This window comes from Mustela lutreola, chromosome 7 (genome assembly GCF_030435805.1).
Source record: "Mustela lutreola isolate mMusLut2 chromosome 7, mMusLut2.pri, whole genome shotgun sequence".
Taxonomy (NCBI): Eukaryota; Metazoa; Chordata; class Mammalia; order Carnivora; family Mustelidae; genus Mustela; species Mustela lutreola.
The window spans coordinates 118,321,714-118,338,510 of NC_081296.1; the positions used below are offsets into that span (position 1 = coordinate 118,321,714).

At 33.7% G+C, this 16,797-nt stretch overlaps 1 protein-coding gene across 4 annotated transcripts in view; it reads left to right on the forward strand.

The window, feature by feature from the left end:
• FUT8 (fucosyltransferase 8) overlaps positions 1–16,797 on the forward strand; it is a 295,282-nt gene that overhangs the window by 143,810 nt on the left and 134,675 nt on the right. For 3 of the 4 annotated variants that reach the window (XM_059182354.1, XM_059182355.1, XM_059182356.1), the window contains one exon: positions 1,162–1,591. The exons of the other annotated variant lie outside the window; for it this stretch is intronic. In XM_059182354.1, coding sequence (XP_059038337.1) covers positions 1,389–1,591 — 203 coding nt within the window. In that variant the 5' untranslated portion in view covers positions 1,162–1,388. The remainder of the gene's footprint in view (positions 1–1,161; positions 1,592–16,797) is intronic. 4 annotated transcript variants of the gene reach the window in all.

The following is a 16,797-nucleotide window of genomic DNA, read 5'->3' on the forward strand; positions in this document are numbered from 1 at the left end:
AACTAGTGTAAACCAATAACAATGAAGAAAATAGCATAGGAATAGGAAGGAAAGAGAACACTTGTTTGAAGAGATTTCCTTTTCTTTGAATACTTGGGCACTTAAAAACAGGTGAGATCTGAGGTTCAAAAATAGGAAAATAACAGCTCTGTACTAATTTTTGAGGCCTTTTCTCCAACTTTTCTGTCTAATCTTTAATAACTGCTTAATTAATGCTCAAATGCTCATCACATTCAGTCTTCCATATAGAAACTATTTCTTATCTTTTCTCTTTTTTTGCAAGGAACTCTGTGCCTGGAGATACAACTTCTCTTACATAGTTCCGGAACTATCAAATGGCATTAAAATTACATCTTTGCCTACAATTTTTTTCTTTGCAGAAAAACCTGTTTTGTTTCTAAAGGGAATTTTAAGCCTGGTGCTGAGGTGACAAATGAAACCCACAGCCTAGCCTGAGAAAACATTTGCATGTGTAACTTAAGATGCACAGTGACTAAGATATAACTGGTATAGACTTATGTTGCAGTTATTGGTATTTTTTAAATAAATTCAAGGAAGGGATAATCTAGCCTAATCTATAAGAACCTTTGCTTGTGATATTTGGAGTAGTTACCAGCTGCTTAATGGATGCCGTAACCTTTGCTTAGCTAATACACATGTCACTTTTAGAATTTTATCAGTGACAATTTGCCTGTCACCTACAGAGTTAAGTAGTAGTATCATGGCAGCTGAGCAGTGAGATGGAGGGAGATAGAACTGAGATCTTATGAGAATGAGAACATGTTCTGCTTGAGATAATGGAAACATTGGATCAAATATGTATATAGTTTGTTTGGTTTTGATTGCTTATTCAAAGATACAATCTTTTAATCTCCATGTATTATCATTTGCACAATGATGTAAGAAGGAAAAGTGATGATGGCACTTAGAGGACTTCCAAGCTTAGAGCTAATTAATTTGTCTGGTGGAACCCTGGTATACACGGGTGATTTAACATGCAAATGTAAAAGCTTTTGCTTTTTTACTTATTATTAGGTTGTTAGATTATTTGCCAGCCTATTGACCAGTCAAAACCAATGTTTCCTTTAACTCCATGAATCTCAGCATATGCTACTTTGCGTATCCTAAATAATTTAAATACATTTCTTACTCTTTCCACAGCATGTAGAGTCCATGAAGCACAGGACAATAAAGCTTCCTACTCATAGCACCAGGAAGATCTCTTTGAAAGATTCACTACAGGACTGCCAGAGACAACGAGTTTGTCTGAAGCATCATGTGTTGAAACAACAGAAGGCAACCATTTTTGCACTAGCTAGAAACAGAGTTATGATGTTTTCAATTCTTTGAGCTCCAGGAAGCCAGGGGAGTGAGTTGAAAATCTGAAAATGCGGCCATGGACTGGTTCCTGGCGTTGGATTATGCTCATTCTTTTTGCCTGGGGGACCTTGCTATTTTATATAGGTGGTCACTTGGTACGAGATAATGACCACCCTGATCACTCTAGCCGAGAACTGTCCAAGATTCTGGCAAAGCTTGAACGCTTAAAACAGCAAAATGAAGACTTGAGGCGAATGGCTGAATCTCTCCGGTAGGTTCTAAAAAACTGAAGGAAGAGACCTGTAACTTTGTTTTTAGTTGCAGGCCTTCATGCATCTAATAAAAAATACTTAATGATTTCTTTAAACTGCTATTTTTGCAGACATTTAAATATTTTAGTGACATACTTCTTATACCAATGATATCTCTGTATATTTAACATAGAGAATTTTTCGAGGGTCAAATCTTATTTTACATATGAATTTTAGTATAGAAAAAACATGCCATTTAATTTGTTTTTATATTTCATTTATAGTTATCTTCAGCGTTTTGATAATTTTGATACATTAAATATAAATTCTTTATGATTTAAATTAGCAGATATTAAAATTTTTATTGTATGGACAATAACAAAGACATTTATAATACTTGAGAGGCTGAGTTAGTCTATAACTTACTGAAATGGAGAAACAAAAATTCATTGCTAAAACAGCGGGATCTGGAATCTAGGAAATTGTTGCTGTTGCTACTTCTAATCTGTTAAAAAATGTGACGTATATGTTAGAAGGCATCAACTGATTTGAAAAATAAAATCTTATATTTTCAGGGAAAAAATAATTCTTAAATTCTAATTTCTCTGCTTTATATATGAAGGTAATTATACTATTTAGTGCTTGCTGTTTCTCAAGCTAGAGTTTGAAGATTTGAGGTAAAGAGTTGTCATTACTCTAGAGGTAGTAATTGACCCTAAGGGAAGTAGTATAGAGAAAAAGAGCACAGAGTTCATTTCTTTTTGAGTAACAAATGAAGGAGTAGAAATGAAAACATCCTGTTGTGCTTTGGGCATTTGGAATAGATGGGAAAGGAGAGAGGGACAGTGCTTGATTGTGGAAGCTGAGGAGCATTCTCTGAAGGAAGAATATAGTTGACAGTGTCACATACTCTTGAGGCTTTAGAGAAGACTTCTCTGCTTCTCTCATTCCCTCACCTCCCTGCCACCACTGCCCTTGCACTCTTTCTTTAGAACTTCTTTCTCTCAACTTCTTTCTTCACCATAATATTATTTTGGCCCTTTTATGTCCTATGAAAGACAAAGCTAGGTGTTAAGAATTTTATACAATGAATCAAAAATTATTCCTGTCATTTGTAGTAGTACAATGTGATAAAATATAAGGTAACCAGGGATTGGAAAGTGGACAGATAATTTCTTAAATTTATATATCATGTTATTTCCTTTTGGGTGGGAGCTTGGGAGTATCATGGAGAAAGTTGGTCTTTCATTTAAGTCTCACTCGATGATTTGTTATGAGATTCAAAGATTGATAGTTTAGAGGTAGTGTAATAGCTGTCACTGATGGAGAGTTTATCATATGCCAGGTACTGTGCCAAGGGCTTTGCATGGATTATCTCATTGAATTTCATAAATTTCCTTATGAGTTGCTGGTACTGTTTTCCTAAATGATTTTACAGATGAGGAATCAAAGGAATATTAAGAAATTTAATTTTTCCCAAGGTTATACTTTTACAAGTGGTGGAGCTTACTTTGTATCCTGGCAATATGACTCAAAAGCCCCAGACTTTGATGAGGTATATTGCCTCTGTGAAGAGAAACGAGAGAGAAGTCAATGATTCAGAAATATCAACTATAAGTCTCCTGTAAGAGATCATCAAGAGTGGCTGCTGTGCTAGTTGTTTTTGGAGTGTGCTTTAATTATAGTAAAATCTTGTTCTACATCCTGGGATTTTTGCTCCTTGGGAAAGATTTTGCTTTTTAACAATTCAGGCTCATAAATTATTTATTATTTTCTCCTCATTCCAACTTCAATACTGAGACTTCATTCGACTTATTTCTGACTGCCAAGTGTCTTGTTTTTATTGTATCAAAGAAAGCATGTCTTTAATAATAGTTGTTTATTCTGCAGAATAATTTTTGGGTCTCTTAAGTCACTTTCTTTGTATTCTTTTGTGTTGAAATTAAATTCTGAACTACTGCACTCAAATGTAAAGACAACTTTAAGAGCTGAGACAGTATGTCATGCTGAAATACTGTAAATACAATCTGAAAACAGACTTGAGTCCATTTTTGTACATAGATAATTTTAGGAAAATAAATAAGTAATTCTTTTCCCTCATTAGGAAAGAAAACCTCCTCAGGCCTTTCCATCAACTTTACCGGTAGGGCTATTTGTGTTTTAGCCAAAGGGATTACATTTAGATCCCCCAGCATAAAAGGAAGAATAGTAGAGGTGCTAAGGCATTGGTGATTTTTCCCTCTCACTGTAACATTTTGTACCCAATTTGCTAAGTCTTTTTCTCAGAAGAAAATGTGTTCATAAGCTAGACTAAAAGGGAGTAATTCATATGTCTGTAAAATTAGGCCATTTCTTTGAGATGAGGCATATGGATTGAATTTGGAAAGAAGCTTGAAATTACAGTGTTTAAGAGTTAGGACAATAGTTTTAAAAGCCACCAATCCTCCAGTTAGAATTTGCTAATTTTATTGATTATACTACACATTTAGAAAAATAATCATTATTCTGAGGGATACAAATATTTAAGTACAATGAATATTTGGGAGGTTGTTCTGTGTGTGTGTTTAATTCTGATTATTGATGAATAATTGCTATACAGTAAAATTCACTTTTTCAGCATATAGGTCTCTGAATTTTGGCAGATGCTTACAGTCATGTAACTACCACCACAGTCAAATTATATAAGAATTTTACCTCCCACCAGAATTCTTTTGTGCCCTTTTGTAGTGAGATTTTGTCCTTATCTTCTGTCCCTGGTACTGATTTGTTTTCTGTCCTGTATTTTATTCTGTTATAAAATGTCATTTAAGTAGAATAATGTGGCATATAGCCTCTTGAATCTGGCTTTTTTCATTTATAATGTACTTGAGATTCATTAACACTGTTGTATGGGTTGGTAGCTTTTTTTTCTTTTTCCTTTTCCCATTAATTCTTTTTTAATACTTAGTAGTGTTTCATAGTATGGTCATATCACAGTGTTGTTTAGTAGTGTTTCATAGTATGGTCATATCACAGTGTTGTTGTCTTTTTTTTTTTTTTTTAAACATATTGACCAGTTGAAACACATTAGGGTTGTTTCTGGTTTTTGGCAATTATGAACAAAGCCATTATAGCATTTGCTTTGTAGGTTTTTGTGCGATTTAAGTTTTTATTTCTCTTGGGTAAATATCTAAGAGGGGGATTGCTAGGTCGTTTTAGTGTATGTTTAATTTTTTAAAGAAGTTGCAGATGCTCCAATGTTTTCCAATGTTCCTATATCATTTTGCATTTCCACCAGCAAAGCTTGAGAGTTCCAGTTGCTCTCACTCTTGCTAGTATTTCCTATTATAAGTTATTTTTATTTTAGCTATTTTAACAGATACATAGTCTTATCTCGCTGTAGTTTCAGTTTGCGTTTCCATAATGATTAATGATGTTGAACACTTCTTTTCATGTCCTTATTTGCCATTCTTTAGTGAGGTGTCTGTACACATTTGTTACCTATTTTATTTTATTATTTTTTATTTATTTGAGAGAGAGTGTCAGAGAGAGAACATGAGCATGAGCAAGGGGAGGGACAAAGGGAGAAAGAGAAAGCAGCTCCCTGCAGAGCAGGAAGCCCAATGCAGAGCTCGATGCCAGGACCCCAGGATCATGACCTGAACTGAAGGCAGACACTTAACCAGCGAAGCCACCCAGGCACCCTGTCACCTATTTTTAAAAATTGAATTTGCTTTTATTTTTTTTTTAAGATTTTATTTATTTATTTGACAGAGAGATCATAAGTAGGCAGAGACTGGGGCGGGGGAGGGGGGGAAGCAAACTCCCTGCTGAGCAGAGAGCCCAATGCAGGGCTCGATCCCAGGACCCTGGGATCATGATCTGAGTTGAAGGCAGAGGCTTAACCCACTGAGCCACCCAGGCACCCCAAAATTGAGTTTTCTTATTAAAATTTGTTTTCTTGTTACTGCACTCTTTTTAAAAATTGGGTTTAGCTATAAAATTTTAAATATATATGCCTATATGATAAAGTAAAAACTCTGTGGCTTAAAACAAAAAAAAATTTTTTTCTTGATTATTTAATTTATATTGTCCTCAACTGGATTGTTTTTCTAGTTTGGGGTCACTTTTGTGGCTGCTGTAAGATAGTAAGGCAGTCCATATGACCTCACTCACATGTTTGATGATTAGCTGGGACCATCATTTATTTCCCTTTCATGTGTTTTCTCCAGCAGGACAACCCAGGTTTCTTACATAGTAGTGTTTCAAGAGGGCAAGAGCAGAAACTGCAAGTCCTTTTGAGGCCAAGTATGAAAAGTCACACAGTGCCATTTCTGCCACATTCTGTTAGTGTATGCATGTGAAAGGGGCACTCTGTATTTAGGGAATAGAGGGAAGAACTGCATAGAATTTTGTAGCCATATTTAACCACGATTCTCATCTCCAGAAGCAATTGATTAGGTCAAATCATTGTGGTCCTGACAGCTGGAGTTTAGTTTAAATTTTTGTTGATAGGTAATAGGGAACTATGGTTGGGTTTATAGCAGAGGAATGACACACTGAAAATGGCTGAGTAAGATTTAGATTTTCAGATGGATTTGGGGCATGTGCCTCACTGGAATGAAATCAACTAGAAAACATAGTATTAATCTAGATATGAGGTGATGAGACCTTATTTGGTGTTCCCCAGACATCTCTTCCTTACTTTTAATTGCCAGCACATTAGGTAAACATGTGGTAGGCTTTCTTTTAAAAACTTGGAGATAATCACTGCCTGCCACCCTATAGGAATGCCTTTCCATGCTTCATGTTTGTTTTATTTCAGCCTCTGATAATGTGAAGTTACTGTCAGTTCACAGACTCTTTGCTTCTTGGAATTTGAATCTGCCACTTTGCTTCTCAGTCAGGGCTGACATTTAGCAGAAAATTACTGAAACTTGTTTGGAAATCCCTTGAGCAGTGAACCCTTAAGTGGACCAGATGTCGGAACTGGATAAAACTTGTAAAATTTAAAGAGTACTTAATTGTCAGTCTTCCTTTTAACTTAAATCCTTTTTGTTCTAGGTCCATTTATTTTTGAGAGTACAGCTTAAAAAAATTCAAACGTGACTTTGTGACCAATTAATAAGGTTGTTTGAACAACGAAAAAAAACCAGGAAAACCAAAGAAATGTCTTCTGGAATTTAGATGCTAGCTGTAAACTGTAAATTTACAAACCACAAAGAATGTATAATTAATTTATGGCTTATCTGTTTTTCTGAGTTATGTAGTAATTTTCCCAGATGGATTAGAGCCAAAGCGTGACTCTTCTGGTGGAAAAATTTGATTGAGGCAGCCAAAGCATGGAATACTGACATGGGTAGAAAGGAAACTGATGTAATGTTTCACAGGTCATATTTTACTTCTGTTTGAGAAGCTGGTGTTAGAAAGTGGGGGATGCCTTTGTTCCTATTGGTTAATTGGAAAATTTGCTCTAGGCTCTCTTCTCTGTAACTCCTCATCACTCATGTAAAGAGTGTACTTATATTCCTGGAGCAAGTGAATGGATTGGAATGTATAGAGTGCCTGCCATCTGCCTGTAACCTTCCCTTACATATGTGGCTTTTATTTTTGCAGCCCTGCTCCCCTTATTCCTTAATGCTATTAAGGGTATCTAATTTTTCCTTAGGGACAATACTGCTTTTCTATGTGAGAATATCTTAGTGTGATTTGTAGTCAAGATTCCTAGTCTTCCCAGTCTGACAAACAGATGCTATCTCCCTGAAATTTTCACTAGCTTTTTTATATATTGCTGGATTAAATTTGTCAGTGTTTTGTTTTGGATTTTTTTTCTATGTTAACAAAGACATGTTTGCCTATAATTTTCCTTCTTATGTCTTTTGGGTTTTGGAGCAAGGTTATGCAAGCCAATTCTATTCTCTAGAAGGGTTTGTATAAAATTGGTACCCATTCTATCTTAAATCTTTGTTAGAATTCTACCAGTGAAGCCATTTGGGTCTAGAGTCTTTTGGGGATGGTGCAGGGTTTGAGTTGGGGAATGAACGGTGGCAGGTGGGAAGGTTTTAAATTCTGGATTTGAGCTTTTTAATAGAAATTGGCCCATTGAGATTTTTTGTTTTTTCTTATATCCGTTTCGGTAAAATGTGTTTTTCAAGGAATGTGTCCATTTCATCAACATTTTCAAATGTATAAATATAAAGTTGTTCATAATGCCTTTCTGATTTTCTTCTCCATACTTGTAATACCTGTAGTAATGTTCCCTTTTTCATTCCTGATACTGATTATTTGTGTTTTCTCCTTTTATCTTGAAAAAAGTTTATCAATTTCATTTATCTTCCCAAAGAACTAGTCTGGTTGTTTTTTTGTTTTATTTGTTTTTCTCTTAATCATGTGTCTATTTCTATTTTATTGATTTCTGTTCTTAGTTTGATAATTTCTATAGTCTCTTTTTCGTATGTGGGTTTTTGGTTTTGGTTTTGCTGTGGTTTTTAAAGCTTTTCCAAAATGAATTTTGTATCACTGATTTTAAACCTTGCTTCTTTTCTAATATACACCTGGTGAACTTTGAATTTCTCTCTAAGTGCAGTTTTAAGTTGTGTCCCTCAAGTTTTGACAATGGCCTATTTTAATTGTAATTGAAATAATTAAAATTTTAAAAATATTTTCAAATTTCTATTGTTATTTTTTTCTTTAACCCACAGGTTATTTAGGAGTGTGTTGCTTAGTTTCTAAGTGGGACACTTTCTTCCTTCTGTTTACCTGGGAGTGATTGAATATGGCAAGAGTAAGGTGATAAAACTTACTTTACATTACTGTACTCAGGGATTATTTTGAACTTGCCTTTATTTTAGGTAGTGTTGTGTTTTTCCCATAATTATATGTATACATATGTAATCTTTCAAACATGGGCATTTACTTTTGTAAGTGTAAATGTAGAAAGTTCCCATTGTAGATGGTTTATCCTTTTGTTCATGTAATGACGTTATTCCTGGAAGCAGGAATTTTTGATGAATACTTTTTAATTGAATTTTCAAAATATATATATAAAAGTATACTCAGAATTAATCAATAGTTGAACACAAACAAGTATAGCTTTCATATGAATAATCACAGACTCTTCAAGTGTTAATTAAATTTGGCTACCTTTTTACTGGGAATCTTTATAATATCTCACTTGTTGAAGATGGTTGGATCTCTGGGGTTTTTTGGTGTGTGCTCGGCTTTAAATGGCAAACTATGGCTGATAGAACAAATCCAGCCCTCTCTTATTTCTTTGGTTTTGGGTTTTTGGATTTTGGTTTTTGTTTTTAATGGCTCCCAAATGAAGAATGGTTTTACATTTTTTTTAAAAATTTTATTTATTTATTTATTTTTTAGAGTACAACTACAAGTAGGGAGAGTGGGAGAGGGAGAAGAAGCAGGTCTCCCAATGAACAGGGAGCCCAATGTGGAGCTCTATCCCAGGATCCTGGGATCATTATCTGAGCCAAAGGCAGATGCTTAGCAACTGAGCCATCCAGGTGCCCCAGTTTTACATTTTTAAATGGTTGGAGAAAAAATAAATTCCAAAGAGAACATGCAACAGAGGCTATGTAGAGTCACAAAGCCTGAACAATTTTTTTTCTGGCCCTTTAAACAAAGTTTGTTGACCAAAAGTTTGTATGAATCAGGATGTACTCATTTTTAGCTCTTGTTTCTCTTAATCTCTAAATGGTTATGCATATTGCATGTGAGAATTGACATGCTCTGAAAGTAAGTCAAAGTCCAATTACTGATATTATTATGTTTTTGTTTACTTTACTCTAAATCTTTATATACTTTTGGTTTCTTCTTGTTTTATGCTTTTACTCTATGTTCAACTATTCCATGTTTTCATCCGTCTGCCTCCTTGAAGCAGCTTATATTTAGAGCTGAAATGGGACTTATGGGTAAGAGATTGGGTATGTTTAGAAAGTAACAGTCTGGTGAAATGAAAGGAGTGTGAGTTTCTCAAATTTGGATTTGGTTCCCAAGTATACTACTTACTATATGATCCTAAAAAAGACTTATAACCTTTTTGAACTTCAGGTTTTTCACTTGTAAAATGGCAGTAATAGTCTCTATTTTGCAATATTGTTAAGTTTTAACATAAGATTTGAAAGCTTATTGAGAAGACATCCTTTGTATTTGTAGTTTATCAATAAATAGTCATTTTAGCTAATGGTAGTTGATAATCTTATTTTACCTAATGGTAGGTAGTTAGTAATCTAAAAAGTACATGGCCTTATATACTTTTCATAGAATTCAGAATACTTGTTTCCTTTGTTTCTAACAGAAAGAATTCTCTTATGTCAGATGTTTAGCACAATGGATTAAAGTTCAAAAACCTATGTATTCTTTAGAGTAACTCTTTACCTTGAGAAAATTACTTAAGCTCTATAGGCCTAGAATCAAAACTATGAGAAAGTTGATTGGGATAGGTGATCACATTTGATAGATCTGTATATTTTTGCAGACAAAATAGTTAATACAGTAGTTTGAATTGGAACATAGAATTGGGTTTATTCTTTATAATTTGGCTCTCATGACTAAGTTTTATATATATATAAATATATATATATATATAATTGATGGATACTTTTAGTTATAGGAATTATAATTCCCTATCCTGTGCCTTATTTAAAATACAGAAATTTTAATTATTAATTATCACCACCCAGGAAGGTCTCTAGGGAAGAATAGATTATTCTTTGAGAGAAGTGTCACACCATAATTTTACAAAAATCTTAAATAACTTATTTTAAAAAATGTAAACTTTGTGTTTTAATTATTTTCCATATATAAATGCCATAGAGACAAAGTGAATTTGCATTAAATATTTTTAAATGTATGAATATTTGAGTTTAGGAGCTGGATTAAACATTTTTTTGTGTAATTATACTTTTATCCTGGTATTATGGAGCTGATAATAGCTCTAAGCACGTCTTGTTAATTGAAGATAATAACAGCAGGAAATATGGCTATAGTCATCATTTTCAGTGTTACCTGATTTATAGATGGTACATAATCTAGTAGTTGTTTAGAAAACAACTTTTCTGACTATTTCTCATATTTCTTTTAGGCAGACTTTTATTTCACTATGGTTTGTTTTGTTTTTATAGTTGTCACATTGATAGTTTATAATTTATTCAGTTAAAATGATGAAAGAAAATGGTGGTTTAGTTTCAGAGATCAGTATTCTAGACAAAGCTGTCTGAAGGAGAATAAATATAAAAGGATTTCAAAATATTATAGTTAGCCTGTGAATTACACTGGCTAGAAGGAAATACAGTATAAAATAGCACACTGCTTTTCTTGTTGTTGCTGGTTCAAATAATAAAGCTTGATTTTAATCCAGTCTTTGTTCTTTTAAACTGTATGCAAAAGGTGTTGCTTGGCAGAGATGTTTCACATGTGAAATGTGTAAGAGATCCTAGTAAGGTTTGGAGAGAAATTGAGGTTCTCCTAATAAATGCAGAATGCTAAATCTGCTAAATGCTAAATGCTTTAAGGGACGTTCAGAAGTATCATATTAATTCTCATTTGTATTCAGTAGCACTTCAAAAATATTATCTCTTACCATGATATGTACAGAAGCTAAGTGACTTTGTCATTTTTCTGCAAGTCGGTGGCAGAAACAGAAATAGAATCTTCGAAGGAATTAAAAAGTTGTATCTAATTTTCAATACACTGCCAACACTGTCATTTTTTATACCTTTTCAAGTTCCTCTTCCTTTAAGTATTTACTCAGGACAGTATGTTTTACTAGCCAACCAATAATGACCAGAGTATCCTGTAATTAGTTCTGTAATTGTTACATGTGATCAGAGGTTCCTGTATACCAATATTAGAAGTAGCCATTTGAATCATTACATCTTTAAATTTATAGATACACCTGTATAAGCATAGAGGGGCTATTTTAATATAGTTTGTTGAACTTAATTAACTATAGTAACAGTTTATAATCTGTATAAATAAATTCAAGTGGCACATTTGACACAGAAGTTTGCTATGATCAGTACTTGTAGCATTTCATGTGGGTCATGAATCTGTAGGAAAAAACCATAGGCTATAAGATCAGATTAAGTTATTTGGTCAATCATACATAAGCTTATTAGAAGTGGTGTGGCCATGTGGAGAAAAAAGATATGTAATATGTCCAAATGTAGCTTCCATTGGCTCTTTAGAGCCCCATAAACTGCCTGTGTAGTTGTCCACAGAAGGTATTGTCTTATCAGCTGTAAAGTCATTTGCGATTATATTGTAATCTTTTTAATACCTGGAACTTATGTCACCTTTTTGGAAGAATGTACGCAAACAGTTTATGCATTTCCATTTAAGGGAATGTATACCGGCTTTGGGGTCTATAAGTTCTTGAGCCAGTAAAGCCCTATTCTGATCCTTAAGAAGAAAGCAAAATTCATTTCAAGGCATCTCAATAATAAATATGCCTCTGGCTTCCCAGAATTTTAGAGAGTATATCTCTCCACAAAACTATTAGTGTTATATACTAGACACACACACACACACACACACACACACACAGAGGCACAGAAGATTGGTTGCAAACTAACCCGGTGTAGGTAATAATCATTATTATTTGATTACTTTTGATAGCCATTGGTAGCTTCCCCTAACTAGAGGTCAGTGAGGAAGACAGGCCTACTCCCTCATTTTTTTTGCCAACATTTAATATGTTACAGTGAAGGCAAGGCATGGATTGAATTCTGCCACATATAGACACATAATAAGCAGGTGCAAAAATATTCACATAATCTATTCTGTAATTCTGAAATCCACACCCTCTATCCCTTTAGGTATTCTTACAATACCTTCTGTAAAAGGTTCTCTTAAGGCAGTTGTGGCATTATTCTAACTATTGAATTTGGTCAGTCTTCTTTTCAAGTATCTGAGAATATTTGAATCAGTCCCTGGACATTATGGTTTTGGAACCTAAGCCTAATACACGATCCCAAAGATTATAGACTATGGGTTTTACTAGATTCTTACATGTTGTTCGTAAACTGCTTCTGAAACATTTTTAGATACTTCACATTTTCATGTATATTGAATTAACTATAACAATGAAATTATATTTCTAGAGTCTTCTTAGCTAATAAACTGCCTTTTATTGAAAATAAAGCTGGCTGAAGAGCTTAATAATACTGTTTCCTTTGGCATATTGTCTTTTCCCCCCAGATTTATTGGGATATAATTGACTCATAACACTATGTAAGTTTAAGTTGTGAAGTGTGATGATTTGGTATATGTGTATATTATGAAATTTTTATCACAGTAAAGTTAGTTACTTAATTGTGTGTGTGTGTGTGTGTTGAGAACTTTCAAGATCTACTGTATTAGGGGCGCCTGGGTGGCTCAGTGGGTTAGGCCTCTGCCTTCGGCTCAGGTCATGGTTTCAGGGTCCTGGGATTGAGCCCCGCATCTGGCTCTCTGCTAAGCAAGGAGCCTGTTCCCCGCCCCACCTGCCTCTCTGCCTACTTGGGATCTTGGATCTTTCTCTGTCAAATAAATAAATAAAATCTTTAAAAAAAAAGATCTACTGTATTAGCAACTTCCAAATATATAATACAGTATTATTAACCGTAGTACACCATGCTGTACATTAGATCCACACAACTTATAACTGGAAGTTTGTGTGCTTTGACCACTGTCACCCATTTCCCCCATCCCTCCATCCCTCCACCCCCTAGCTGCAGTCAATCTATTCTTTGTTTGACTTTTTTAGATTCTAACTATTAGTGAGATTATGTAATATTTGTCATACTCTTAATTTATTTTGCTTAGCAAAATATCCTCAGGGTTCATTCCTCTTTGAAATACTGATTTTATTTCCTTTGGATATATATCTCCAAAAGTGAGATTGCTAAATCATATGATTGTTCTAGTTTTAATTTATTTGGCAACCTCCATACTGTTTTCCATAGTGGCTGTACTAATTCACATTCCCTCCAACTATGCACAAAGGTTCCCTATTCTCCAAAAACCTTTCCAGCATTACTTATATCTTTCTGTTAATAGCCACTCTAACATAAATGATATTTTATTGTGATTTAGATATGTATTTCCATAATAGTGATGGCAGGAAACTTTTCATGTGCCTGCTGGCAATTTGTGTGTATTCTTTCAAAAAATGTCTATTTAGTTCTACCCATTTTAAAACCAGCTCTCCTTCCTGTGCAGTTTTTTTTTTCTAAGTTAGATGTAGTCCCAATTATTAATTTTCCTTCTATTGCTTATGCTTTTGGTATTATATCCAAAAATTATTGCCAATACTGACATAAATGAGCTTTTTCCCCTGTATTTTCTCCCAGGAGTTGTATGGTTTCAGTTAAGTCCTCAGTCCATTTTGAGTTAATTTTGTTAGTGATGTAAGATAAGAGTCCAATTTCATTCTTCTGCATATTATTATCCAATTTTCCCAGCACCATTAGTTGAAGAGACTATCCTTTTCCCTTTCAGTATTCTTGGCTCCCTTATCAAATATCAGTTGACTAAATATGTGAGGGTTTATTTCTAGCCTCTTGGTTCTTTTCCATTGGTCTATGTGTCTTTTATGCAAGTACTATCCTGTTTTGATTACTATAGTTTTGCAGTATAGTTTGAAATCAGGAAGTGTGATACCTTCAATTTTGCTCTTCCTTCTTGAGATAGTTTTGGCTATTCAGCATCTTGTGGTTCCATACTAACTTTAGGGTTGTTTTTTCTATTTTTGTGAAAAACGCCATTGAGATTTTGGTGGGGGTTGCATTCTATAGATGGCTTTGGGAGTGTGGACATTTTAATAATATTAATTCTCCTCATCTTTGAACATAGGATATTGTTCCATTTGTGTTTTCTTTGGTGTACAGATCTTTCACTTATTTTATTGTTTTGGTGCTATTGTGAATAGAATTTTTAAAAATTTCTTTTTCAGATGTTTTGTTATTAGTGTATAGAAACAACTGATTATTGTATGTTGATTTTGTATCTTGCTACTTTACTGAATTTGTTGATTAGTTTTGACGGCTTTTTTTGGTGGAGTCTAGGATTTTCTATATGAAAGATCATATCATCACTACTTCTTTTCTGATTTGGATGCATTTGTTTATTTTTCTTACCTAATTGCTTTGGCTAAGACTTCCCCTACTATGTAGGAGTGATGAGAGTGGGCAGCTATTTCTTCTCTCTTATCTTAGAGGAAAAGCTTTCAACCTTTAACCATTGAGTATGATATTTGCTGTCAGTTTTTCATATGTAGCTTTTAATATGTTGAGATATGTTTCTTATGCACCAAATTTGTTGAGTTTTTTATATGAAAGGATGTTATACTTTATCAAATGCTTCTCTGCATTTATTGAGATAATCATATGATTTTTATCTTCCATTCTATTGATGTGGTATATCACACTTAATAATTTGCAGACATTGAAGTATCTTTGCATCCCAGGATATCCTACTTGGTCATGGTTGTGATCCTTTTAATGTACACTTGGATTAGATTTGCTCATATTTTGCTCAGAAATTTTTCATCCATATTAATTGGAGGTCTGTAGTTTTCTTCTTGTAGATTCCTTTTCTGGCTTTGGTCCTCATAAAATGAGTTTGGGAGTATTCTCTCCTCTCGTTTTTGAAAGAGTTTTTGAAGGACTGGTATTCTTCTTTAAATGTTTGGTCGAATTCATCAGCGAAAAAGTCTGGTCCTGGGCTTTTTTTTCATTGCAAGGTTTTTGATTATCGATCCTGTCTCCTCGTTACTGGTCTGTTCAGATTTTCTGTTTCTTCATTATTAAGTCTTGGTAGGTTGTATGTTTTTAGGAATTTATCTATTCTAGGTTATTCCATTTGTTAGCATTTTATTGTTAATAGTAGTCTTAAGCTACTTTGAGTTTCTTGGGTACCAGCTGTAATTTCTTTTTTTTTCTTTCATTTATGATTTAATTTATTTGATCCTCTCTTTATCTTAGTCTAGCTAAAGATTTATTAACTTTATCTTCTCAAAATACAAGCTTTCATTAATATTTTCTGTAGTTTTTCTGATCTCTATTACATTGATTTCTGCTCTATTTCCTTTCTTATGCTAACTTTGTTCTTAGTTTATTATCTTTTTCCTTGAGGTGTAAAGTTAGGTTGTATTATATGAGGTGTTTCTTTCATCTTGATGTGGGTGTCTACTGCTGTAAAGTTCTCTCTTGGGTTTTAATAAGTTATATTTCCATTTTCATTTGTTTCAAACTATTTTTAAAATTTCCCTTTTTGATATCTTTATGACCCATTGTTTGTTTGGGAGTGTGTTGTTTACTTTTTACATATTTGTTATTTTTCTAGCTTTTCTCCTGTTACTGATTTTTAGTTTCATATCATTGTGGTCAGAAAAGACACTTAGTGTGATTTCAGGGTTTTTGTGACCTATCATGGTGATTTACTCTGGAGAACATTTCATATGCACTTGAAAAAAAGTGTATTCTGCTGCTGTTGGATGTAATATTCTGTATATGTCTGTTTGGTCCTTTTTGTGTAAAATGTGGTTCAAGTCCAGTGTTTATTCCTTACTGAGTTTCTGAAGGAATGCTTTGCTTATTGTTCAAATTAAGGTATTAAAGCATTCTACTGTTATCCTATTGTTGCTTGTTTCTTCTTCATATTTGTTAGTATTTGCTTAATGTATTTTGGTGCTCTGAGGTTGGGTGCCTGTATGTTTATAGTTATCATATCTTGTTAATGGATTGATCCCTTTATCATTTGTAATTACCTTGTTTGGCTCTTTTTAAAGTCTTTGGATTATAATCTATTTTATCTCTTGGTCTCTTTTGGTTTCCATTTGTATGGAATTTCTTTTTCCATCCCTTCACTTTGAGCCTCTATTGCATCCTTGAAGCTGAAATGAGCCTCTTCCAGACTAGGTATCTAACTGGATTTTGGTTTTTTATCCATGTGGTCATTCTTTGTTGTTTGATTGGAGAATTTAGTACATTTACAAGGAGAGTGATTATTGATATTTGGAAAGTTACTGATGCCATCTTATTAATTGTATGGACCAAAACATTAAAGAGGAGGGAACACTCTCAGACTTAATGAGGCTAGCACTACACTGATACCAAAACCAGGGAAGGACTTTATAAAGAAGAAAACTAGAGAATATCCCTGATGAATATGCAAAATATCTCAACAACAAAATATAAGCGATTTTAAAGGGCTTATTCCCTAATTAAATATTTTATTATTCCTTGAG